The sequence below is a fragment of the Geotrypetes seraphini genome, chromosome 14 (genome assembly GCF_902459505.1).
Source record: "Geotrypetes seraphini chromosome 14, aGeoSer1.1, whole genome shotgun sequence".
Classification (NCBI taxonomy): domain Eukaryota; kingdom Metazoa; phylum Chordata; class Amphibia; order Gymnophiona; family Dermophiidae; genus Geotrypetes; species Geotrypetes seraphini.
Window position 1 is genome coordinate 63,103,727 of NC_047097.1, and position 26,035 is coordinate 63,129,761.

The 26,035-nt window shown below is 41.3% G+C and overlaps 3 protein-coding genes across 4 annotated transcripts; all 3 read right to left on the bottom strand.

Moving 5' to 3' along the window:
- Window positions 1–333: 333 nt before the first annotated feature.
- On the bottom strand, window positions 334–6,805 carry LOC117348308 (olfactory receptor 151-like). Of its 2 annotated transcripts, XM_033920277.1 has the most exons (2): window positions 6,214–6,796; window positions 334–1,307 (listed from the first exon to the last, which is right to left on the bottom strand). In XM_033920277.1, exons 1-2 carry the CDS (start codon window positions 6,794–6,796, stop codon window positions 334–336), a joined length of 1,557 nt encoding a protein of 518 aa, XP_033776168.1. The 2 variants fall into 2 exon arrangements, with proteins under 2 accessions (XP_033776168.1, XP_033776169.1); XM_033920278.1 differs by lacking the exon at window positions 334–1,307 and having other exon boundaries at window positions 5,849–6,805.
- Window positions 6,806–12,646: 5,841 nt separating this feature from the next.
- LOC117348130 (olfactory receptor 1030-like) lies at window positions 12,647–13,615 on the bottom strand. The gene has a single exon (XM_033919833.1). It carries the CDS (start codon window positions 13,604–13,606, stop codon window positions 12,647–12,649), a length of 960 nt encoding a protein of 319 aa, XP_033775724.1. The 5' UTR covers window positions 13,607–13,615.
- A 6,483-nt stretch (window positions 13,616–20,098) lies between these two features.
- On the bottom strand, window positions 20,099–21,067 carry LOC117348131 (olfactory receptor 151-like). The gene has a single exon (XM_033919834.1). It carries the CDS (start codon window positions 21,056–21,058, stop codon window positions 20,099–20,101), a length of 960 nt encoding a protein of 319 aa, XP_033775725.1. The 5' UTR covers window positions 21,059–21,067.
- Between the last annotated feature and the right edge of the window lie 4,968 nt (window positions 21,068–26,035).

A 26,035-nucleotide genomic window follows, 5' to 3' on the forward strand; every position in this document is an offset into this window, starting at 1 on the left:
AGAACGCCCCCAAATCTCATATGAAACGCAGTACCGAGTGTCCCCTGAGGAAGGCGTTTCAAACGTCGAAACTGGGACCCTTGTTGGGACCTACTGTTTCTAATAAAGACTTATTTTGGTTATTAGGCCATCCACCTTGCCTTTTTTTTTTTGTCTGCTCATATCCCAAAGCGAGGAATTCTTCAGTCACAATTAGGCACCATTTATGGAATTGCAGCTAGTGGCCTTTATATAAAAATGTAGATGCCTGAAATGATAGGTGATAGTTTTAAAGGCCAACATCTCAGGCACCTAAGATTTTATAGAATGAGTCCCAATCTAGTATACTCCCAATCAATGTGAATTAGTTTTAACCGTTGTCCGTTCCATTATTTTCCTGAAAGCTCTTTTGACATCCTTGTTCCTGAGGCTGTAGATCAGTGGGTTCAGCATAGGAATGACAATTGTGTAGAAGACAGAAGTCACTTTATTCTGACTTTCAGAATAGCCAGAAGCTGGTCTCATATACACAAAAAGGGCAGACCCATAAAACAAGGAGACGGCAGTGAAGTGGGAGGCGCAGGTGGAGAAGGCTTTACGTCTCCCGTCTGCACTGTGTATCTTCAGGATGGTGGAGAAGATGGATACATAAGAGGCTAACGTTATTAGGAAGGAGTTCATGCCAAAACAGAGAACTAAAAGAAAAAAGACAGTTTTACTAATAAAGGTACTGGAGCAGGAGAGACTTACAAGTGGAGGAATGTCGCAGTAAAAATGATCGATGACATTTGACCTACAGAATGATAAACTACATATAAATCCTAAGATTACAGTGGAAGAAAATAAACCCCCTGCATATACAGCAGCTATAAGCTCATAGCAAACACCTGGACTCATGATAGTAGCATAAAGCAAAGGGTTACATATCGCCACATAACGGTCATAGGCCATCACAGACAAAAGAAATGTCTCAGAGGATGCAAACATAACGAAGAAAAAGAGTTGTACTCTGCACCCCTGGACGGAGATAGATTTCCTTTTGGTCAGGAAGGCGACCAATGTTCTGGGGGTGATAACCGAGGAGTAGCAGAGATCGGACCAAGACAGGTAACGAAGAAAAAAGTACATTGGGGTCTGAAGTTTATGATCCAACATGGTTAATGCTATGATTCCAGTATTTCCCAGAACTGTGATAACATAGATCGCTAAAAACAACAGGAAGAGGAGAATCTGTAGCTCTGGATCATCCGTGAGACCCAGGAGAATGAATTCTGTCACCAAGGTCTGATTGTCCTCAACCATCCTTTGGCATTTAATATTTGTTTCCCCTCTGGTCCTTGTCATGTTAGCCCTTAAAAATAAACATAACATGACTTTAAATTTTATTTTGATCACAACCGTGAATTTTGTGTGCGATTGATCCCATTTGTCCATATATATGTAGCTAACAGATCAATGCTTTTTCTTTCGTGCTATGGAAGACAACACGCTCAGAAAAGCCACCTTATTCTTTGCTCTTCTAAGATGGAAACCATCTCAAAGATCTCTCACGTACCTGCAGTTTCAACACTTTCCTCAGGTCTGTCTCTACGAGCCTTTGTCTTGGATTGTACAGATGGTTTTATATTGTATGGAAGGACCCATGGGAGAGAGTGAGTTCTCGCATTAAGACAGGAAAGAAAACAACACATGTCTTGAAAAGTTTTATTACTTATTATGTATAAGGAAAGTCCAATTTGTAAATTTACACTATGTTTATTAGATTCTTGATATACTACTTTTCTGTGGTATGCATATCTTATTTATTTAAGTGATTTATACACCATCTATCAATGGGTTTATCTAAGTGGTTTACATTCAGGTACTCAAGCATTTTGCCTATCTGTCTCGACGGGCTCATAATCTATCTAATGTACCTTGAGCAATGGAGGATTAAGTGACTTGCCCATGGTCACAAGGAGCTGTGTGGGCTTGAGCAACACGGTGACAGGATTCTTCACCATTCCCATTCCCACCAATAACCACGGGAAACCACTCCCATGCCATTCTTTCAGGAGAAAGGGAAGAATCAGAGCATAAATGGACACCGCCACTGACCCCCAAATCTGCCCGTGACCCTCCCGTTTCCATGGCTGCTCTATGGTGTCACGTGTAACGTTAGTGAAGGATCCATGACTTTAAAACCAATGAATGCTAATAATTGCTTGTTAAGAAGTGGGTTATCAGCTCTAAATCGCTTGCTATTTCATTAAATTTGCCTGCGCAAATTGAGTATGTGTCCAAATTAATCCACACAACTCTAAGGGCTCCTTTTATTAAGGTGCGGTAGGGGTTTAACGCACGGAATACCTGCCGTGCTAGCCTCTAACGCCTCCATTGATGGGGCGTAGTATTTTGGCTTGCCGCGGGGGTTAGCGCGTGATGAAATGTCCGATGTGCTAACCCCCACAGCGTACCTCGATAAAAGGAGCCCTAAGTGCCATATATAGAATTTAGGGGAAGACGTATTTTAAATCTATTTTATAAAGGCAAGATAGGGTGCAGCGTGCCTTTATCAAATACAACCAAGCCCCACAAGCGCATACATTCTCAAGCACAAATAGTCACCCACTCTGAAAAAGGAATTATTATACATGTGCCCTATGGAGGCAATTTTTATGACCTGCTTTTAATGGGTAGAGCCTGTGCGACCTGCAAGGAAGAGCTTTCCATATGGAGTCTTTCAAAGTCTGACAATTAAGTTCATGAACTTGCCACCGTGCGCTTACGTTGGCAGCACTGTACAAACATCGCGGTAAGGTTTCATAAACTTGGTCTATCAGTGTCTCACAGCTGTCTTCGGTCGACATGTGGCGATGTCTTCCTGTGTGGCGTTCAAGTTTCAAGTTTATTAGCATTTTATGAATCGCCTATCGTAATATCTAGGCGATGTACACTCTAAAAGCCACAGATAGTGGTTTAACATATAATTTTGACAGGTTAGACATATTACAGACAATACAAAACATAATCAAAATTTTAAGAAACAGTCAACACAATACATTTAAATTCAAAGAATAACATGATTGGGTAGGAAAGAAGGGAAAAGTTACATCATTTTTATCTATTGAAATTTACATGAATGGGAAAACACAATACGGGGTGAGGGGGAAAAAGTCCAGTATTTATAATAAAATGTATAAAAATTAGGCGTGTTATATCATGTGTTCAAATGCATCTTGAAATAAAAAAGTTTTTAAGAATCTTTTAACTGTTTGTAAGTCTTTTTCTATTGTTATGTAATTTGGTAATGAGTTCCACAATGTGGGTGCCATAACTGAAAAAATGTCATTCACTATTGTATGTTTTTGTGAGCCATCGCAAGAATGTCGGAGATTGAATTAGAGCAACAAACAAACATTACATTTCTTTTTAAACTTGGCAAGAGTGGAAGTGAAGAAAATGGGAGGGTACAAATGTATTAGTTAGTTAGTTAGTTTTATAGCCCTAAGAGCCAGCCTCATCAGTGATGTCACAATGGCTTGGTTTCCCCACACTTGTGCCCATTTGCTAGATTCATTTGCTTCATTGAAAAGGAAAAGTGTGGGATAACTTGTAAGTTTCATGGCTCCACATCGTTCTCTTTTTGGTTGGGCTGAGAACCTTTCAGCGGCCCCTCATACAGCATATTCAAAATGGCCGCTTCCGCTGTGTGTGTTCGATGTCCTGGCAAATACATGTGCATACCTGTTCAAACTGTCTTTCATGATATTTTCAGATAAAGATGTCATTAAAAAAAGAGTCTTGGAGGATCCTTCAGAACAGTGAAATTCACTGCCTTTAACCTTGAAATAAGAATTCACTTCACTAGCCTTTAGGAGCGATATAAAACTCATATTACCTGATATGCAAAAGGCTTTAACTAGTCATGAGAAAATCCTACCCAGTTAAACCCCACTGAGCAACCTGGCATCTGATTAGCCACTACTGCCACTGAATATTGTCACTAACCAGCCATCTCCTAAATGATTAGAATAGGGGGCAGGACATGGACAAAGCATGGGTAGAGCACCTACTTAGCCAGTTAGCAACAATTTAATTCCACTAACTGGCTAAGTAACTACCTTGAACATCTGGGATCAGGTCAATCCACAATTGAAGCCAGCTCTGATGTCACATGCCACCATGGGAGAATTTTGGAACTTCTATTGTCATCTTAATGCTTTGATCAACTTCTCACTGTTGTTATTTCTGACTTCATACTAACCTCAATAGCTTTGTAATTCCACTTTATTTCTTGGTTCTACCCATGAAGAAGGTATATAAAGCTTTTAAATAAAATAAGTAGAGTGCTTAATAAAATACAGCGTAAACAGAGTATGTTCCAAAGTGGATGTCTTAATTCCAATCTCAACTATCTAAAATGACTTTTTGGGGTCACAGCCTGCCGTTAGAAGCAGGAAATTAATTTTTTATCTATATATATAAAATCGGAGGTATGTATGTGTGTATGTATGTGTGTGTGTATGTGCCGCGATCACGCAAAAACGGCTCGACCGATTTGAACGAAACTTGGTATGCAGATCCCTCACTACCTGGGATATTATGTTCTGGGGGTCTTGCGGCCCACCTGCACACGTGGGCGGAGCTACAAACATAAAATCAGATTTCAACCATTCATGTCAATGGAAAAAATGTAAAACGCTGCCATTCTCACAGTAATTCAAAAACGGCTTGACCGATTTGAACGAAACTTGGTATGCAGATCCCTCACTACCTGGGGTGATATGTTCTGGGTATCTCCCGGCCCCCCTGCACACGTGGGTGGAGCTACAAACAGAAAATCAGATTTCACCCATTCATGTCAATGGAAAAAATGTAAAAAGCTGCCATTCTCACTGTGACCAATTTGGACGAAACTTGGTATGCAGATCCCTCACTACCTGGGGTGATATGTTCTGGGGGTCTCGCGGCCCACCTGCACATGTGGGCGGAGCTACAAACAAAATCAGATTTCACCCATTCATATCAATGGAAAAAATGTAAAAAGCTGCCATTCTCACAGTAATTCAAAACCGGCTTGACCGATTTGAACGAAACTTGGTATGCAGATCCCTCACTACCTGGGTTGATATGTTCTGGGGGTCTCGCGGCCCTCCTGCACACGTGGGCGGAGCTACAAACAGAAAATCAGATTTCACCCATTCATGTCAATGGAAAAAATGTGAAAAGCTGCCATTCTCACTGTGACCAATTTGGACGAAACTTGGTATGCAGATCCCTCACTACCTGGGGTGATATGTTCTGGGGGTCTTGCGGCCCACCTGCACATGTGGGCGGAGCTACAAACAGAAAATCAGATTTCACCCATTCATATCAATGGAAAAAATGTGAAAAGCTGCCATTCTCACAGTAATTCAAAAACGGCTTGACCGATTTGGACGAAACTTGGTATGCAGATCCCTCACTACCTGGGGTGATATGTTCTGGGGGTCTCACGGCCCACAACTCTATTTTGCTTGCTCAATGGTGGGTTCACCCAAGAATTTATATGTTCTTGCTCCAGGAGGTGACACTAAAATTGTTGTTTATAATCACGTTTTGCGTTAGTTGTATTGTATTCATTTTGTCAAATATTTCACTTTATAATTTGAATATTGTACTTTTTATTAAGCTGTAAAAATATACTTTCATTCACCACTATAAAGTATCTTTATTTGAATCCATTTACAGTGTTATTGCTATAATTAAATACCCGTGCAACGCCGGGGCATCAGCTAGTATATCATATTTTTGGTATATCACAACTCTTTTGAAAGATGGTGGTCAATAAATCTGAATTAGTAAATTGATCTCCAGAAAAATAACTACATAGACAGATGTATCCTGATCAATGTGAATTAGTTTTAACCATTCTCCGTTCCATTATTTTTCTGAAAGCTCTTTTGACATCCTTGTTCCTGAGGCTGTAGATCAGTGGGTTCAGCATAGGAATGACGATTGTGTAAAAGACAGAAGTCACTTTATTCTGACTTTCAGAATAGCCAGAAGGTGGTCTCATATACATAAAAATGGCAGTCCCATAAAACAAGGAGACGACAGTGAGGTGGGAGGCGCAGGTGGAGAAGGCTTTACGTCTCCCGTCTGCACTGCTGATCTTCAGGATGGTGGAGAAGATGGATACATAAGAGGCTAAAATTATTAGGAAAGAGTTCATGCCAAAACAGAGAGCAACAAGAAAAACAACAGTTTTACTAATAAAGGTACTGGAGCAGGAGAGACTCACAAGTGGAGGAATGTCGCAGTAAAAATGATCGATGACATTTGGTCCACAGAATGTTAAACTACATAGAATTCCTAAGACAACACTTGAAATAAATAAGCTCATTGCATATACAGCAGCCAACAGTTGATAGCAAACACCAGGACTCATGATACTAGCATAAAGCAAAGGGTTACATATCGCCACATAACGGTCATAGGCCATCACTGACAAGAAAAAGGTCTCAGAGCATACAAACATAACGAAGAAAAAGAGTTGTGCTCTGCACCCCTGGACGGAGATAGATTTCCTTTTGGTCAAGAAGGCGACCAACATTCTGGGGGTGATAACTGAGGAGTAGCAGAGATCGGACCAAGACAGGTAACGAAGAAAAAAGTACATGGGGGTCTGAAGTTTATGATCCAACATGGTTAATGCTATGATTCCAGTATTTCCCAGAATTGTGATAACATAGATCGCTAAAAACAACAGGAAGAGGAGAATCTGTAGCTCTGGATCATCCGTGAGACCCAGGAGAATGAATTCTGTCACCAAGGTCTGATTGTCCTCATCCATCCTTTGGTATTTAATATCAGTTTCCCCTCTGGTCCTTGTCATGTTAGCCCTAAAAAATAAACATAAAATAACTTAACGGAAATATGGACTCTCTCTACAATAACAAGACATAATTCCATAATTCTATTCTTTGCCAATCTTCTCAAAATACCTATAATGCATTAAATCCCATCCTGTCCTTCACACTACTTCTGTAATATAATGCACGATTTACTTGTATAGTCAGGAATCATGTTTGTCTTTGCATACATATTCTGTTTGACGTGATCAAGGAAATATGTCCCCTAGAAGCTTGTCAAGATATGTTATGTATTACCAACCTTTTTTTTTTTTTTTTTGCTGATCTTTATTAACTCTGAAAGAAACAATTATGTAGAAAATCAGTGTGCATGTGAATGTTTGTGTGTGTGTTTGTATCAGTGGCAAAGCCAGATAGCTAATTTTGGGTGGGCTTGATCCCAAGATATGTAGGCACAAAGGGGGAATATTCTGTATAGGTCGTCAGTTTCTGCAGTTGCCTAAGAAGCGACTGATAATTACATACTGGCATACCATGCTGAATCCATCTGTCCTAAAGCCTCACTTAAACCACCCAATTTTCTAACTGGTGCCCATGTCACAGGCACCAGTTAGAGAATTTCGCCTGATCCCTTTCCATCAGCTGATCGCGGTAAGGGAATCCCCCTCCTGTGATCAACCGATAGGCTGTGGCAGGGAACCCCCGAACCCCCTCAGCAAACACAGCCAGCAGGAGTGATGCCCAATTCCTCTGCTGCCACCTTTTGAACCCCCATCTGACACTGTCCACAGCAGGGGTGCCCAATCCCTCCTACCTCCACCTCCCGAACCGCCCTTTGAAGTCCCCTATTAGGAAGGATGCCCACTTCCTCCTGCCAGAACCACAAAACACCCCACCCCCACACACACACACCTGCGATAGACCGATTGTGGATGGGTAGGGTTGTTTTGGAGTTTCTGGCAGAAGGGAGTGGGCATCCCTCCTGCTGAGGGACTTTGAAGGGGCATTCAGGGATGGCAGCAGGAGAGCATCCCTTCTGCTGCAGACAGTGTTGGGGGCTGTTCCAGGGGTGGAAGCAGGAGGGATCCTGCTGATCAACTTGCGGTGGGGTTCAGGAGTTCTCTGCCACGGCTGCTCAGCTGTTCACAGCAGGGCAATTTCCTTGTCTCGATCATCTTAGCAGCCGTGTCTATTTGAAATGTAGCCCATTATTTTAATGACCTACATGATTTCAGGCACCTATTGCAGCCCTAGTGGATGCCTGCTTAAGCTCTCACAATGTCACACCAAAACAGAACATCCTACTTTCACATGGTAGAGACACAAGAAAGACAGACAAGATGACCTGTGATGCTCAATTTCTTTATTGTGATTAAGACTCAATAAGTATGTGTTTCGGCCACTATAGCCTGCTTCAGGAGTCCACGAATAAAATAAAACAAAATATTCAACAAAAAACTAATATAAACAACCCACAGATTTTAAAACAACATCCAGGTTTCCAAGTTTACTTACAATTTGATATACCGACCATCAGCACATATCTGATTGGTTTACAATACTAAAAAGTGTAATTTGAAAATAAAAGGGAGGGGGGTGAGAAGGCAGGGTTATGATGTAAACATTGACATGAACAGGTACGAAAGGAACTTGGGTAGGGAAGAGTAATAATTACATTTTGAAATAAAAAATAAAATACAAGGTGGTACGTGGGGATGGGAAAGTACAACAGGGGAAGAGGTGTTGCTTCTGAGAAGCGGTTCTCTTTAAAAGTGCCTTGTGGTTAGAGGAAAGGATTTTATCTTATGATTTCTTATGCGCCTTGAAACAAGAAGGTTTTGAGTTTAGTTTTGAATTTGTTAAGAGAGGTTTCTTAGCGAGGGTGAGATGGCATGGCATTCCAGAGGATAGGGGCAGTGACGGAGAAGATTGTGTTTCTGGAAAAGTAAAGTTCCTTGATAGAAGGGACGGTCAATAAGTTCTGGTTGGCTGATTTGAGGGCCCTAGAAGATGAGTATGGAATGATGTGTTTATCAAAAAAAGCTGGCGTGCAGGAGAGTTTAATTTTGAAGACGAGCATGAGTATTTTATTTGTGGTACGATGTGAGACTGGTAACCAATGTGCTTCCCGGAGAAAAAGAGTGGCATGGTCATATTTTTTAGCTTTATGGATAAATTTGATGGCGGTATTCTGGATGAGTTGAATTCGACGCGTTTTCTTTTATATGATCCGATGATATAATGAATTGCAATAGTCGAGGTGGGAGATAATCAAGGAGTGAATTAGGGTATGAATAGAGGCAATATCGAGCACAAAGGTAATAGAGCGAATGAGTTGAAGTTTGTAGAAGCATTTTTTGATCAGAGAGTGATTTGGTCATGATATGTAAGATCCTTATCTAGGATAACTCCTAGCAGTTTTATTTTGGGTTCAATTTGAATTGGACAAGAGTCGATGCATATTTGTCATTTTAGAGTTTCATTGCTTTTGACTGGGAAAAGTAGACCTTGGGATTTGGATATGTTAAGAGATAGTCTGTTTATTCAGAGTCAGTCACTGATTTTATCAAGTTTTGTGTTGATTTCTTGGATGTCAGTAATGTTAGTGAGGTTAATGGGATGGAGAAGATGGATGTCGTCAGCATATGCAAATGTAGTAAGGGAGTTTTGTCGCCTTCAAGAATAGGTCTGAGCTGGTAGGGCTGTAGCAAAGGTCAGGGCTACTGTTATACATGCTAGGGCTCAGGGCATAAAATAAAGAAGTCCCCCCCCCCAAATTCTCTTTCCCTTCCAATCTCTCCACTTGCAATTACTATCACAGCAACAGTCGCTCACCAAATAAAGAACAAGGGATCACAAATTAGGAATAGAAATATGTAGACAAAAACTGAACTAGGAACTTTGGCATGTACTGCAACATTGGAGAAATAAAAATAGAAATGCAATCCTTTTCTACTGAACACAATAAAAACACATCCACTATGCGCATTTCAGTCCCTTCGATTCTTCATATATTTTATGGCACAACCCGGAAAACTATCTTTCAGTCAAGCTCATGGAACATCCTTCCGCATTACCTAAGACAACAAGACTGCCTGGCAAAATTAAAATCGAATCATACAGCATTTTTGTTTAAAGATGCTTTCCCTACACAATTCCATTCATCTCCATTTCAACACTTAGCCCATTCTCCCTTCCTACTGTGTCTCACCCTCTTGGTTTTTTTTATAGGAAACGAATGTAACTGGTATCTCCTCCCTCCCTCCTGTAGCAAGTCTTTCTTCTTCGTTTGTATTTGTCTGGCTCACTGATAATTCTGTTTTGTTTTAAACCTACTTTGTTTTGCTTTTGCTTTTTTTTTTTTTAATTAAACTTGAATCTTGAAGCTTTTTCCCTTCTTTTTCCCTTCTTTTTCCCTTCTTTTTTTAATTAAACTTGAATCTTGAAGCTTTTTCCCTTCCCTTCTTTTTACTTTTCAGATATCTGTCAAATTTCCATCTTCCATCCCCTCGCTCTCCCATTCCCCCATCTCACTCCTTTGCCGCCTTACCATTCCCTTCTATCTTCAATCTACTATAACGAATTACTTTCCTATGAGGAAAAAAAAATCACTAAAAGTGAAGTCTCCCAAAGCAGAAGAGGTTTTAACGCCTTTCTCTTTGAGATGCAGTGACCAGAATTGCATAAAATACTCAAGGTGAGATGAAACCATAAAGTGCTAGAGAGGTAATATAATATTCCCAGGAATCTGAAAACAGGCTGATCAAGGCAGCCTCCTATTTTTAAATGTTAATTTGATTACAACGCTATATTTCATGTGTGCTCGATTCCATTTGTCATATACATGTAACTACTTACAGATCAATACTTTTTCTTTTGTGGTGTAGAAGAAAATACGCTCAGAAAAGTTCCCTTATTCATTGCTCTTCTAAGAAGGAAACCATTAGCATTTTGTTAAATCTCAAAGATCTCTCACGTACCTGCAGTTTAAACACTTTGCTCACGTCAGTTTCTATGAGGCCTTGCCTTGGATTGTACAGATGGTTTTATATTGTATGTAAGGACCCCTGGGAGAGGGTGAGTTCTGACATTAAGATAGGACAAAAAACCCCAATAAAACAGGTGCTGGAAAGTTTTATTTCTTAAAAATCATTGGTGAGGTGATAAGTCAGAAAGACGTTTGATTTAAAAATCCTACTGAATTCATAATTGAGACTGCAACAATGGCATTTACAAAAAGCCTTTTTGCATTTGACAGTTGTTTTTATCAATAGATAAAAGCAGGGTGGATTTGATTTAAATCAAATGAAATCAATTTAAATCACTGGTCAGAAAGACTTGAATTAAACCATGGTTTTCTACAGAAAGACTTAGGGCTCCTTTTACTACGCTGCGGTAGCGTTTTTAGCGCACGCGGAATATTAGTGTGCGCTAACCCCGTGCTACGCGGCTAGAACTAACGCCAGCTCAGTGGTGGCGTTAGCATCTAGCGCAACAAGGCAATGTAGCACGCGATAAATGCATGCTAAAACCGCAAGCGCAACTTAGTAAAAGGACCCTTTTCGTTGCTTGTAGAATCCTAATGTTTACATCCAGGCGAAGCTTGAGGCCCTCTTTCACGAACCCGTGGTAGAGGTGAACTGACTTTCATCAACCTCTCACTGTTGTTATTTTTGACCCCATACAATTCTTTATTCCCTCCCCCCAGCCCCGCTTTACAAAACCACACTAACAGCTGCCACTGCAGAAACTGCCACAAAGCCCACAGAGATTTAAAGTATGGGGGGACTTTTGCCACACAGTAGCTGCAACTGCAGCTTTGTAAAAAGGGGGGGGGGGGAGGGATTGTAATTCAAGTTTCCAAGTTCCAAGTTTTATTAAAAATTTATATAATTTCTAAGCGATTTACTTTCAAAAAGTGATACATAAAAAGAACATATATAGACAATATTTATGTTAATACTAACAAGAAACATAAGGAAAAAAGGAGAGAACTTGCTTATTTCTGTTTTATTTATATACCTTTTTGATTGGGTGCCACCCATGAAGAATGTATATTCAATTTTCAATTTCAATTTTCTATACCATTCTCCTAGGGGAGCTCAGAACGGTTCTCATGAATTTTTTCAGATACTCAAGCATTGTTCCCTATCTGTCCCGGTGGGCTCACAATCTATCTTATGTACCTGGGGCAATGTATATAAAGCTTTTAAATAATATAATAAGCAAAGTGCTTGATAAAATACAGAGTAAACTGAGTATGTCCTATAGTGGATGTCTTAATTCCAATCTCATCTATCTAAAATGACATTTTGGTGTCACAACCTAAAGTAAGCAATAAATTAATTTTTGTATGTTTTCAAAGATGGTGATCAATAAATCTGAATTAGTAAGTAAATCTTCAGAGAAATAACTGCATTGACTCCCAATATGGCATATCCTGATCAATGGAAATTAGTTTTAAGTTTCTAAGTTTCCAAGTTTATTTAAAAATTTGTTATACATATACAATGTTCAAAGGACTTCAACAACACTCAGACACACAAACAGGTACAATAAGGGAAAGGTAGGAATTACATTATAGAAGAGAAAAGCTAAAAATAAGGTAAAAATTAAGAGGTAGGGGGAAAAAAAAATCAGGTTAAAAATGTGGGATCTTCACAAGGCATCCTTAATAGGAAGATTATTTTTCAAAGGTGTCTTTGAATAAAAAATGTTCTTTAATTTTGATTTATAATGGGTCACGGCTGTTTCTTCCCTTAAATGCAAAGGTGTGGCATTCCATAGGGATGTCCCTGAAAATATAGATGTACGTATTGTGTTGATATGATTTATTGATGGAACACATAGGAGATGTTGTTAACCGTTGTCCGTTCCATTATTTTCCTGAAAGCTCTTTTGACGTCCTTGTTCCTGAGGCTGTAGATCAGTGGGTTCAGCATAGGAATGACAATTGTGTAGAAGACAGAAGTCACTTTATTCTGACTTTCAGAATAGCCAGAAGCCGGTCTCATATACACAAAAAGGGCAGTCCCATAAAACAAGGAGACGGCAGTGAGGTGGGAGGCACAGGTGGAGAAGGCTTTACGTCTCCCATCTGCACTGCGTATCTTCAGGATAGTGGAGAAGATGGATACATAAGAGGCTAAAGTTATTAGAAAGGAGTTCATGCCAAAACAGAGAGCAACAAGAAAAAAAACTGTTTTACTAATAAAGGTACTGGAGCAGGAGAGATTTACAAGTGGAGGAACATCACAATAAAAATGATCGATGACATTTTTCCCACAGAATGTTAAACTACATATAAATCCTAAGACTACACTTGAAATAAATAAACCCCCTGAATATACAGCTGTCAACAGTTGATAGCAAACTCCTGGACTCATGATACTAACATAAAGCAAAGGGTTACATATCGCCACATAGCGGTCATAGGCCATCACTGACAGGAGGAATGTCCCAGAAGATGCACACATAGCAAAGAAAAAGAGTTGAGCTCTGCACCCCTGGATGGAGATAGATTTCCTTTTGGTCAAGAAGGCGACCAACATTCTGGGGGTGATAACCGAGGAGTAGCAGAGATCAGACAAAGACAGAAAACGAAGAAAAAAGTACATTGGGGTCTGAAGTTTATGGTCCAACATGGTTAATGCTATGATTCCAGTATTTCCCAGAACTGTGATAACATAGATTGCTAAAAACAACAGGAAGAGGAGAATCTGTAGCTCTGGATCATCCGTGAGACCCAGGAGAATGAATTCTGTCACCATGGTCTGATTGTCCTCATCCATCCTTTGGTATTTAATATCAGTTTCCCCTCTGGTCCATGTCATGTTAGCCCTTAAAAATAAACATAAAATGAATTAACAGAAATATGGACTCCCTCTACAATGAAAAGACATAATTCTGATTTTTGCCAATCTTCTCCAAATACCCATAATGCATTATGTCCCATCTTGCCCTCACACCACCACTGCACATAATGCATGATTCCACTTTGTCTTCGATCATTTATTCAGTTTGACCTGATCAATGGCTCCTGAAAGATTGTCAAGATATGTTATGCATCACCTAATTTTTTGGGCTGATCTTTATTCGCTCTGCTAAGAAAAAAGTATGCAGATCAGTGTGTATGTGTGTTAGTGGCAGAGCCAGACAGCCAGTTTTCAGTGTGTGGGCACAAAATTTTCTCTGTACCCCACTCCCTCCCCCCCCCCCCAATCTCCTCTCTTCCTCCAGTCCTTCCCAACTCAAAATATAAATATTAGGGTTCTTCAAAAAGTTTCCACACTTTCATATTTTCATTGAAATGGTTAGGATGGGAGAAGTGGTAAGAGGGTGATTATGTGGAAAAGTGATGTAATTTGCTTTTAAAATATTTAATAAACAATGTTTAAAAAATAAAAGTGCAGAAACTTTTTAAAGATCCCTCGTATTTTAGTTCACGAGGATCCCCCAGGCAGCAGCAGAAAATCCTTCAGCCACTAATGCTGGTACCCCAAGCATGCTTAGCTGATGGTGGCTCATGAATGCTGCCGCCATTTGCAAAACTTAGTGGAAGGGTATTTTGGCTGCTTCAAAAAGAGGTCTGAGCTGGTAAGGCTTTGGAATCCCTGTTATAGCAAGGGTCAGGATTGGTGTTAGATATTCTAGGGCTCAGGGTAGAGAATAAAGACCCTCCTCCCCTGCTGATATAGAAACATAGAAATATGGCAGCAGATAAAGGCCAAATGGTCCATCCAGTCTGCCCATTCACAGCATCCACTATCCCCTTCTCTCCCTAAGTGTTCCCATGTGCCTGTCCCATGCTTTCTTCAATTCAGACACAGTCTCTGTCTCTGCCACCTCTACTGGGAGACTATTCCATGCATCTACCACACTTTCTGTAGTATTTCCTTAGATTACTCCTGAGCCTGTTGCCTGTTACCCTCTCTCTCTCTGGAGTTTCCTTTCAATTGAAAGAGTCTGACCTCAGGTGTATTTATGCTACATACGCATTTAAATGTCTCTATTATATCACTCCTCTCCTGCCTTTCCTCCAAAGTCTGTGCCTATACACCATTTTGACGTAGACCATCAACCATTTTAAAAGCCTTCCTCTGGATCGACTTCATCCTTTTTGTATGTTTTTGAAGGTGTGGTCTCCAGAATTGTACACAATATTATAAATCAAGTCTCACCAGAATCTTATACAGGGGCATCAATGCCTCCTTTTTCCTACTGTTTATTCTTCTCCCTATGCACCCAAGCATCCTTCTAGATTTAGCAGTCACATTTTCAACCGGTTTGGCCTCCTTAAAATCATCATATACTATCACACCCAAGTCCCCCTCCTCTTTTGTGCCCAAAAGTTCTTCACCCCCTAAACTGTTCTGTTCCCTTGGGTTTCTGCTGCCCAAATGCATAATTTTGCATTTCTTAGCATTAATCTTAGATGCCAAATTTCAGACCATTCCTCAAGCTTTGCTAGACCCTTCATGTTTTCCACACCATCAGGGGTGTCTACTATATTGCAGATTTTGGTATCATTCGCAAAGAGGCAAATCTTACCAGTCAGCCCTTCAGCAATATCACTTACAAAAACTCCCTCTCACTCTCTCTTCTGGTCTCCTCACCAGTCATTACAATCACACCAACAGACCCTCACCAAATACAGAATGAGGGATCACAAATTAGAAATAAAAATAAGTAGTGTCTAGCTCTGGGTCGTCAGGCCTTGGATTCAGTCTGGGAAGCTCTTGTGCATTTGAAATCTTCAGAGGCGAAACGTTCTGAGTGAGTACATTTTCAACTAGATTGGACTCAAATGTTTTCCCGCAGGAAGAATAAATTAGTTCTCTAACTCAGAGGGTAGTGACTCATCAACAGTGTGTAGAACAACAGATGAATTTGACAAGTTCCATGGTTTAGGATCAGCTGCTGTCTCATCGAAGAATGGAGTCTATTGAAAATAGGATCACACTTCTGAATTTAAGATTTGTTAATTTTCCTACAGTACCATATGAAAATCCTGAAGATACTCTAATGAAATATTTTATAAATGTTGTGAAGATCTCAGAGGCATTACCAGCTATAGCTAAGTGTTATTATTTGATGATGAAGACACAGCAGGGAGAAGAAAATCAACCCGTAGAAGCTTCTGGAGCTTGGTTAGATGTTACTACTATTTTAGAGACTTCAATGGAAGAAGTAACAGATAGAGCTACCCTGCTGGTCTCAGTTGTTTTTGAACAGGATAAAGATAGACCCCTCCTTTTTTTAAGCCGCTAAATGCTTTTACACTGCTTCAGTGGACAAAGAATTCCAATGAGCATCGTAACACCGTCGGAGAACTCAGTGCCCTGTCTTAGTAAAAGGGGGAGGGGAGAATTCTTATACACTTCTGTAGAAATCATTTGACTTTCCTGATTTATGTAAATCTACTCAAGATAGAAAGAAAAAGGTTTTCGTAGCAGCCCATGAGGCTAGGTCTCTTGCTATCAAGCTGTGGTTAGATTTCCTTGTAAATGTGTGGTAATGCATCAATCCCCAAAATATGTCTTTTCTGAATCATTAAAATTTTCTAGTTTTCTTGAAAATAAAAAGAGATCACAATCTACTAGCAAACTTCATGTTTTATCTAAGAATCCAGTTGAATTATCTGAAAATATTTAATTGTATTTGAAGCTATGATGGTTATAATGGATAAAATGCTTATCATTTAGAAAGGGGGAAGTCCTTTGTAGTGTTGTTTTTTTTTTTTCCTTTCTTTTCTTGGATCCACCTTATTTGGTTCTACAAGGGTTATATTGATTTGCCTTCTTTAAGGGCTCCTTTTACGAAATCAGCCTCCCATTTTTACATTTCATTTTGATCACAACCTTGAATTTTGTGTGTGCTTTAATTCTATTTCTCATATTCATCTAACTACTTACAGATCGATACTTTTTTTTTTTTTCATGGTGTAGAAGAAAATATGTTCAGAAAAGCTACCTTAGTCTTTGCTCTTCTAAACAAGAAACCATTAGCATTCCGTCAGATCTCAAAGATTTCTCACGTACCTGCAGTTTCAACACTTTGCTCACGTCTGTCTCTATGAGTCTTGGTCTTGGATTGTACAGATGGTTTTATATTATATGGAAGGACCCCTGGGAAAGAGTGAGTTCTGGCATTAAGACAGCAAAATAATAACACAGCTGTTGAGAAGTTTTATTCCTTGTTATGTGTACGAAAAGCAGAATGTGTCAATTTATATCTATGTTTATTAGATTCTCGATATACCACTTTTCTGTGGTATGCATATTTTATTTATTTAAGTGATTTAGACATCTATCAATGGGGTTGTCTAAGTGGTTTATATCCAGGTACTCAAGCATTTTCCCTGTCTGTCTCGGCGGGCTCACAATCTATCTAATGTACCTGGGGCAATGAAGGATTAGGTGACTTGCCCAGTTTCACAAGCAGCATAGGGCTTGACCCAGGGCCGGATTTTCCTTTAGGCTAACTTGGCTTCAGCCTAGGGCCTCAAGATCAAGAGGGGCCTACATTCAAATTGTTAGCAAAATTAAAATTACACTATTCTAAAAACAGTGAACACTAAAACACTGAACTGAAAATAAGGAGAAATTCTACACTTCGGGATCGGAACCGGCTCCGGCCGCAACGGGGCGCCGACTCGGCTTCTCCCTTTCTTTTTCTCGCCCTGGGAGGAGAATCGGGGAGGGAAAGACGTCAGTTCGGAAACAGCTGGGCAAAGCCCAGCCCCGTGGGGAGAGAGGCAAAACGTGGATCCGTCAGGACAGGGCGGCCCAGACTGGCATCGGGGGGGGGGGGTTTTCAGTGGAAGGGGGATGGGAGGCAGGCAGGCTGGCATCGGAGGGGGGGTGGTGGTGGGGGGTTAATGGAAGGCAGGCAGGATGGCATGGGGGTGTTCAATGGAAGGGGGATGGGAGGCAGGCGGGCATCGGAGGGGGGGGGGGTGAGGTGAGGAAGGATGCACTGGGGGCACTATGGACATAGGAAGAGGCAATGTTGTGTGTTATGTTTGATTAGTTATTGTTACAAGTACTATATATGGTGCTGAGAATAAATGTCCAAATAAGTGTTCTCGACTTTTTTTTATTTATTATCCGTGTCACATTTTTTATAAAGGTTATTCCCAATAACAACATATTTCATTTAACATATTGATATATATCACAGTAATGATGTATTTTATTATCTGTCATGTAATTTACAAACTTAAAAATGGGAGGTGAAAGGGCCTTATAAGTGGAATAGCCTAGGGCCTCTTTTCATCTAAATCCTGCCCTGGCTTGACCCCTAGATTTTCTATATAGGGCTCATAATTTTATGAGCAAATTTGGGCACATGCCCAATCTGGGTGTATAATTTAATTGAATAAGAAACCATGTAACACCAATAACTACACACTAACAATCAATTACTGGCACAAATTGGAAACAATTTGAATTCATGCACACATTATCCTAGTTGGTTTTTTAAATAAAAGGTACGGGGAAGGGGGGTGGAGGGTTGTGGGGTCGGCCGGGGGGGGTTGCGGGTCAGCGGGGGGGGGGGCCGATCGGGGGTTCTGGGGGAACGGTCGTTGGGGGAGGGGGGTTGTGTCAAGAGGGCAGGAAGGCCTGGGATCCCTCCTGCCTGTATTGTAGTGGGGGGTGGGGGGTAGGGGGTCACCGGAGCCAGGGGGGCTTGGGCTCCCTCCTGGCCCAATCCAGTTGGGGGGGTCGCAGGGGCCAGGAGGGCTTGGGCTCCTTCCTGGCCCAATCCAGTCGGGGGGGAGGTCGCCGGAGCCAGGAGAGCTTGGGCTCTCTCCTGGCCCGTTGTGTCGGAGGGGGGTTAGGAGGGCTTGGGCTCCCTCCTGGCCATATCGAGTTGAGGGGACACGATCGCCGGGGCAAGAGGGCTTGGGCTCCCTCTTGCCCCAATGCCATCGGGGGGGTCACGGTTCGACGGGGCAAGAGGGCTTGGGTTCCCTCTTGCCCGATGTTGTCAGTGGGGGGGGGGGGGGGGGTCGTGGTTCGACATGGCAGGAGGGCTTGGGCACCTTCCTGCCTGGATCGTTGTGGGGGGGATTCTGTAATCGGTGTTGTTTTTGACAGACACCGGTTACAGAATCCAGCTTTTAGGCGAAGGACTGGCTCCTCCTTCGCCTAAAAGCCCTTCTGTTGGACGTTTGGGGCTTAGGCGTTTTTTTGATTCATTATGGCCAAAAAGTGTAGACGTCGTGGGGGTGTACTTGTAGACGTAGTAGTAATCTGGGCGTTTAGTAGAGGCCATAATCAAATCAAGGACGTTTGTTTTGGTTATGGACACTTTCCCCGCTTCTGCTTGGAACGTTTAAGGACTTAGGCCAAAAAGGGACTTAGACAGTTTTTTTGATTATGCCCCTCCACGGGTAGAATGTCTATACTTTTTGAGCTATTGGTTCGAAGAGAAGAGATGAGTCTTCAACATTTTCCTGAAGTCGTAGCATGTGTCCAGTTGATGCAGGTGCTGTGGGAGGCCATTCCAAATTTTGTGCCCTTGGAATGCAAAGGTGGATTCATGTAATTTCTTTCAGAGTACACGCAGAGGAGAAGGGAAGGTCAGTTTAAAACGTTGCATCAATCTACAGTTGCGAAAAGAGTTTGTAACAATGATGTCCGAGAGAAGTCCTTTGGAATTAGCTCCATAAATGACTTTGTGGGCAATGCACACCATTTTGTACTGAATTCTTTTCTTTATTGGCAGCCAGTGTAGTTCTCTCAAAATTGCTCCACCGATAGATTCGTCTGGCAGCCATATTTTGGAGTAGCTGCAATTTACAACCAGATGAAGGTTTAATTTTTTGAAAAATAACTTTTCAGATAAGATTTACAGTTATATATATAAAAAATTACTGCTTTGGTTGTATAACTGAACTACTTAGATAAATAATTGTGAAATTATTGTGAGGTGAACTATCTCCACTTTAGTAGGTAATCATTCATATTTGGACAACTTTTCTGCTGTACTTTATTGAAAGGAGAAAAATAATCATTAGTTTAATAATATTTTAAATAGTTTCATATAACCAAACACAATAACAATATAGCATATGGGGCTCATTTTCAAAATGACATCCAAAAAACAGCATCCTTAATAGGAAGATTATTTGTCAAAGGCGTCTTTGAATAAAAATGTCTTTAATTTTGATTTATAATGGGTCAAGGCTGTTTCTTCCCTTAAATGTAAAGGTACATCATTCCATAGGGAGGGAGATGTCACTGAAAATATAGATGTACGAATTGTGTTGATATGATTTATTGATGGAACACATAGGAGATGTTGTTAACCGTTGTCCGTTCCATTATTTTTCTGAAAGCTCTTTTGACGTCCTTGTTCCTGAGGCTGTAGATCAGTGGGTTCAGCATAGGAATGACAATTGTGTAGAAGACAGAAGTCACTTTATTCTGACTTTCAGAATAGCCAGAAGCTGGTCTCATATACACAAAAAGGGCAGATCCATAAAACAAGGAGACGGCAGTGAGGTGGGAGGCGCAGGTGGAGAAGGCTTTACGTCTCCCATCTGCACTGCGTATCTTCAGGATGGTGGAGAAGATGGATACATAAGAGGCTAACGTTATTAGGAAGGAGTTCATGCCAAAACAGAGAACTACAAGAAAGAAGACAGTTTTACTAATAAAGGTACTGGAGCAGGAGAGATTTACAAGTGGAGGAACATCGCAATAAAAATGATCGATGACATTTTTCCCGCAGAATGTTAAACTACATATAAATCCTAAGACTACACTTGAAATAGATAAGCTCATTGCATATACAGCAGCCAACAGTTGATAGCAAACACCAGGACTCATGATACTAGCATAAAGCAAAGGGTTACATATCGCCACATAGCGGTCATAGGCCATCGCTGAGAGGAGGAATGTCCCAGTGGCTGCAAACATAACGAAGAAAAAGAGTTGTGCTCTGCATCCCTGGAAGGAGATAGATTTCCTTTTGGTCAAGAAGGCGACCAACATTCTGGGGGTGATAACTGAGGAGTAGCAGAGATCGGACAAAGACAGGTAACGAAGAAAAAAGTACATGGGGGTCTGAAGTTTATCATCCAACATGGTTAATGCTATTATTCCAGTATTTCCCAGAACTGTGATAACATAGATCGCTACAAACAACAGGAAGAGGAGAATCTGTAGCTCTGGATCATCCGTGAGACCCAGGAGAATGAATTCTGTCACCAAGGTCTGATTGTTCTCATCCATCCTTTGATATTTAATATCAGTTTTCCTTCTGGTCCAAATCATGATAGCCTTTAAAAATAAACATAAAATGACTTAACAGAGATATGGACTGTCTTGGAACTGATAAGACATAATTCTGATCTTTGCCAATCTTCTCCAAATATCCATAATGTATTATCTTCCGTCCTGCCCTTCACACCACCACTGTAATATAATACATGATTCGTTTGTATATTCAGGAGTCATCTTTGTCTTCGCTTACTTGTTCAGCTTTGACCTGATCAAGGGAATATGGCTCCTGCAAGCTAGTTAAGATATGGTATGTATTACCTACCTTTTTTTTTTTTTTTTGGTAGCTTCATTCACTCTGATAAGAAACAATTATGTATGTGTCAGTGGCATAGCCAGATAGCTAATTTTAGGTGGGCTTGAGCCCAAGATGGGTGGGCACAAAGGGAGACATTCTGTATAGAACATCGGTTTCTGCAGCTGCTTAAAAACGGCTGAGAATTGCACATTTACGTCCAATACAGAATCGCGTCTGCCATAAGGGACAGACGCCCAACCCCACCTAACCAGCCCGATTCTCTAACTGGCACCCATGTCACAGGTGCTGGATAGAGAATCATACCTGATCCCTTTCCATCAGCTGATCACGGCAAGGGAATTCCCCTGCCATGGTCAGCTGTGTGATGGCAGCAGGGAACCCCCAAAACCCTCTTCCCCACAAACTTACCTGGCAGGAGGAATGCTCAATTCCTTCTGCCGCCACCCCTGAATCCACACCCGCCACCGACCGTGGCAGAAGGGATGCCCAATCCCTCTTGTCACCACCCCTGAACTGCCCTATGAAGTTCCCCAGCAGGATGGATTCCTACTCTTGCTGCGGACAGTGTCAGGTGGGGGGTTCAGGGGTGGTGGCTGATGGGATTGGGCATTCCTCCTGCCGCAGACAGTGTCGTGAGGGGGGTTGGGGTGGGCAATAGGAGGGAGTGTGTATCCCTCCTGCCATTCGACTTGCAGTGGGGTATGGGGGGTTCCCTGCTGCAGCTGCTCAGCTGATCACAGCAAGTTGATTTCCTTGCTGCAGTCAGCTAAGCAGTCACGTTTATTTGAAATGTAGGCCAGCATTTTAATAACCTACATTTCAGGCACATATTGCAGCCCTAGGTAGACACCTAGGGATGCTTAAGCTCGCCCAATGTCACATCTGGGTGAAACCTTGCCCAAGCCTAGCCTAAGACACCTCCCTGCACCTGCAACAAATACCTATAGTTTAGGCAGCCTAGCTCAGGTTTAAAAAAAAAAACGTGCATCCCAATTGGCTGTTGGACAGCAGTAAGACGCCTACCGCTGCCTACAATTGGGACACCGTTTATAGAATTTGCCCCCAAATTTTCTCTCTGTCGTTATCTCCCTTCATTCTCCACCCTTCCCCCAGCACTGCCCAACTCAAAATATAAATACTTTAGCTCATGAGATTTCCCAAGATCTTTCAGGTGAATACTTCCTCCAAAGATAGCAAGAACTGCAATCAAGCTTGGCAAGGAAGCAACAGCAAATCCTTCAGCCGCCTATGTATGCTTAGTTGTCAGTGGCTCGAGGATGTTGCTGCCATCTACCAAGCTTAGTAGAGTGGGTTTTGGCTGCTTTCAAGAACAGGTCTGAGCTGGTAGGGCTTGTGAATCCCCACCAGCTGCAGCAAGACTTAGGGCTAGGGCTCAGGGCTTAAAATAAAGAAGTTCCCCCCCTCTCCCTTCTAATCTCCCCACTTGCCATTACAATCACAGCAACAGCCCCTCACCAAATACAGAACAAGGGATCACAAATAAAATATAAAAATATGGAAACAAAAATCGAACTAGGAACCTTGGCATGTACTGCAACAATGGAGAAATAAAAATAGAAATGCATTCCTTTTCTACTGAACACAATAAAAAGACATCCACTATGCACATTTCCAAAGCTAACATATTTCAGTTAATAAATTCAAACTAAAATGATTTTTTTCTACTTGTGTTGTTTGAATATTTTATTTTTCCATTATGTTGGTTCCAGTTTCTCTTTTCCGCTTTCCTGTCTGTCTTCTGCCAATTCCCCTTCAAACAGCTGCTGTTCATTTCTCTTTCCTCCTCCTGTCTCGTACCATTTCCTCACCACATGGCCATCTGATCTTTGAGCTCTTTCCTCTCTTTTTATCCCTTCTGTCTACTCAATTCTTACCGTTGTTCTAACTCCTTTCCTTCTTTTTACTTTTCAGATATCTGTCAAATTTCCATTTCCTTCTTTCATCCACTCGGTCTCAAATTCCCCATCTAACTCCTTTGCCGCCTTACCATTCCCTTCTATCTTCAATCTACTATAACAAATTACTTTCCTATGAGAAAAAAAAATCACTAAAAGTGAAGTCTCCCAAAGCAGAATAAATCCCTCCTTTTACAAAAGTGCAAAAGAGGTTTTTAGGGCCAGCCGGCATGCTGAATGCCTTCATTGCTTCGATGGTCATAGAGTTCCTTTGATTGTTGGAGCAACACAGAGCATGCAGCAAGCTGGCCTGCACTTAAAAGCCTCTTCTGCACTTTTGTAAAAGGGGGAGAGGGGGGAATCCCTTAATTATTTTGTTTGCCCTTCTTGTACCTTTCTTTTTGAGATGCAGTGACCAGAATTGCAAAAAAATACTCAAGGTGAGATGAAACCATAAAGTGCTAGAGAGGTAATATAATATTCCCAGGAATCTGAAAACAGGCTGATCAAGGCAGCCTCCTATTTTTAAATGTTAATTTGATTACAACCCTATATTTCATGTGTTCTCGATTCCATTTGTCATATACATGTAACTACTTACAGATCAATACTTTTTCTTTTGTGGTGTAGAAGAAAATACGCTCAGAAAAGTTCCCTTATTCATTGCTCTTCTAAGATTGAAACCATTAGCATTTTGTCAGAGCTCAAAGATCTCTCACATACCTGCAGTTTAAACACTTTGCTCACGTCTGTCTCTATGAGGCTTTGCCTTGGATTGTACAGATGGTTTTATATTGTATATAAGGACCCCTGGGAGAGGGTGAGTTCTGGCATTAAGATAGGAGAAAAAACCGTCAACGTAGATGTTGAAAAGTTTTTTTTCTTACAGATCATTAGAGAGATGATAAGGCAGAAAGACTTTTGTTTAAAAATCCTACTGAATTCATAATTGAGACTGCAACAATGGCATTTACAAAAACTTTTTTGCATTTGACAGTTGTTTTTATCAATAGATAAAAGCAAGGTGGATTTGATTTAAATCAAATCGATTTAAATCAGTAATCAATAAGACTTGATTTTAGTCATAGTTTTCTATAGAAAGACTCCTTCTTGCTTGTATAATCTTACCATATCATTCCATACACTTTCTTCTATACCACAAGTTTTGACAAGGATTCAATGTGGTTTATAATAAAGTTTCTAATCAGCGATCTTGTGCAATGAGATATAGATTAAGGGTAGAATGTCTATGTTTTGGGAGTTATTGGTTTGAAGAGAAGAGATGAGTCCAACATTTTCCTGGAGTCGTAGTATGTGTCCAGTTGATGTAGGTGCCGAGGGAAGCTATTCCAAATTTTGCCCCCTTGGAATGCGAAGGTGGATCCATGTAATTTCTTTTGGAGTACACGTAGAGGAGTAGGGAGGGCCAGTTTAAAATGTTGCATGAAGGGCACCATAGAACTGCTTCACCAGGAGACCCCATGCTTCATTGGTCCAGACCTCTGGTCTGCAAATTCACCAGATCTAAACCCAGTTGCTTACTGGATCTGGGGGCTGATACAGGAAAGTGTCTATCAGATAGTGATATCTCACGTCAAAGACCTTAAACAGAGCCTCATCTCTGTTTGAGCTGAGCCGAAGCAGAGCATCATTGACAAGTCCATAGATCAGTAGTGGTCAAGGCTGAGTGAGTGCCTTTGGGCAAAGGGAGCACACTTAGAACAGTTGCTTGCATATAAGGAGCATTTTCGATATGACATCCAAATCCAAACATGTTAATTTTCAGAACTGCAAAACGTCTTATCTTGTTCAAAAATGGCCATTTCTCAGATGTGCAAGTATGCCCATCTTTTTGAACCATTAACCCCCCCCCCACGTCTAACAGTAAAATGCACACATCAAGCCATTAGGATGTAGGAGGGGCAGCATTCTTAATAGACTGGCCATGCAGACATCCCAGTAGAGTAGTGGGGGCACCTTATGGGGTATTGCAGTGACCTTAACATAAAAAGTCCCAAGTACACATTTCACCATCACCCCCTTATGGTGATCCCTCAAAAACCCACCCAAAACCTACTAGATCAAACTGTACACCACACCAATAGCCCTTATGCCTGCCAGTGGTGTTTTTCCAGCCAGTTTAAAAGAAGACATTATTACTTTTATTCTTATAAAAGGCAAACATGAATTTGATGACTACAGTAACCTCAGGCCTATTTTGACTTTATCGCTGCTAGCAAAAACAGTAAAGAAGTCTGTGTTAGTTCAGCTTACTGATTTCTTAGAAGAAAATAAGATTCTTTATCCCCAGCAATCTGGCTATCGCAGTAATCATAATACCAGTGGTATACCAAAGGGGGGGGGGGTTCCACTCCAGATGCCGACCCTAAGGGGGTGCTCACAGGATTGGTATCATGGTATGGGAACTTCCCCTTCTGGCAGCCGCAATCTTCACAGCTCGCTGCTCTGCCAGCATCGGGCCTTCCTCTTCATGGAAGCAGGAAGTAGGCAGGACCCCTGCAGAGAGGAAGGTCTGAAGCTGGCAAATCAGTAGCGGGGCTAGGGGTGAGGCTGGGAGGTCATGTGAGTGCAATGGGGTGGGAATTGGTGGAAATGGGCGGGCCTGGGGGGGCGGGTCTATGGGTCTGGATTTTACGTACGGAAAATCTGGTAACCTTATTCATATTGTATAATGGAATCTGGGTGCACATATGTTGTAGCCACCTCATTCTTTACTTGTTATAAAAGAAGGAG

Bases quoted from the DNA above. Each gene is read 5' to 3' on its own strand.
- LOC117348130 (XM_033919833.1), bottom strand. From the start codon at position 13,606: ATGGATGAGGACAATCAGACCATGGTGACAGAATTCATTCTCCTGGGT.
- LOC117348308 (XM_033920277.1), bottom strand. From the start codon at position 6,796: ATGGATGAGGACAATCAGACCTTGGTGACAGAATTCATTCTCCTGGGT. The intron at 1,308-6,213 runs GTAAAACTGTTG...CAAGGACCAGAG, and splicing joins CTGCTCCAGTACCTTTATTA to GGGAAACAAATATTAAATGC.
- LOC117348131 (XM_033919834.1), bottom strand. From the start codon at position 21,058: ATGGATGAGAACAATCAGACCTTGGTGACAGAATTCATTCTCCTGGGT.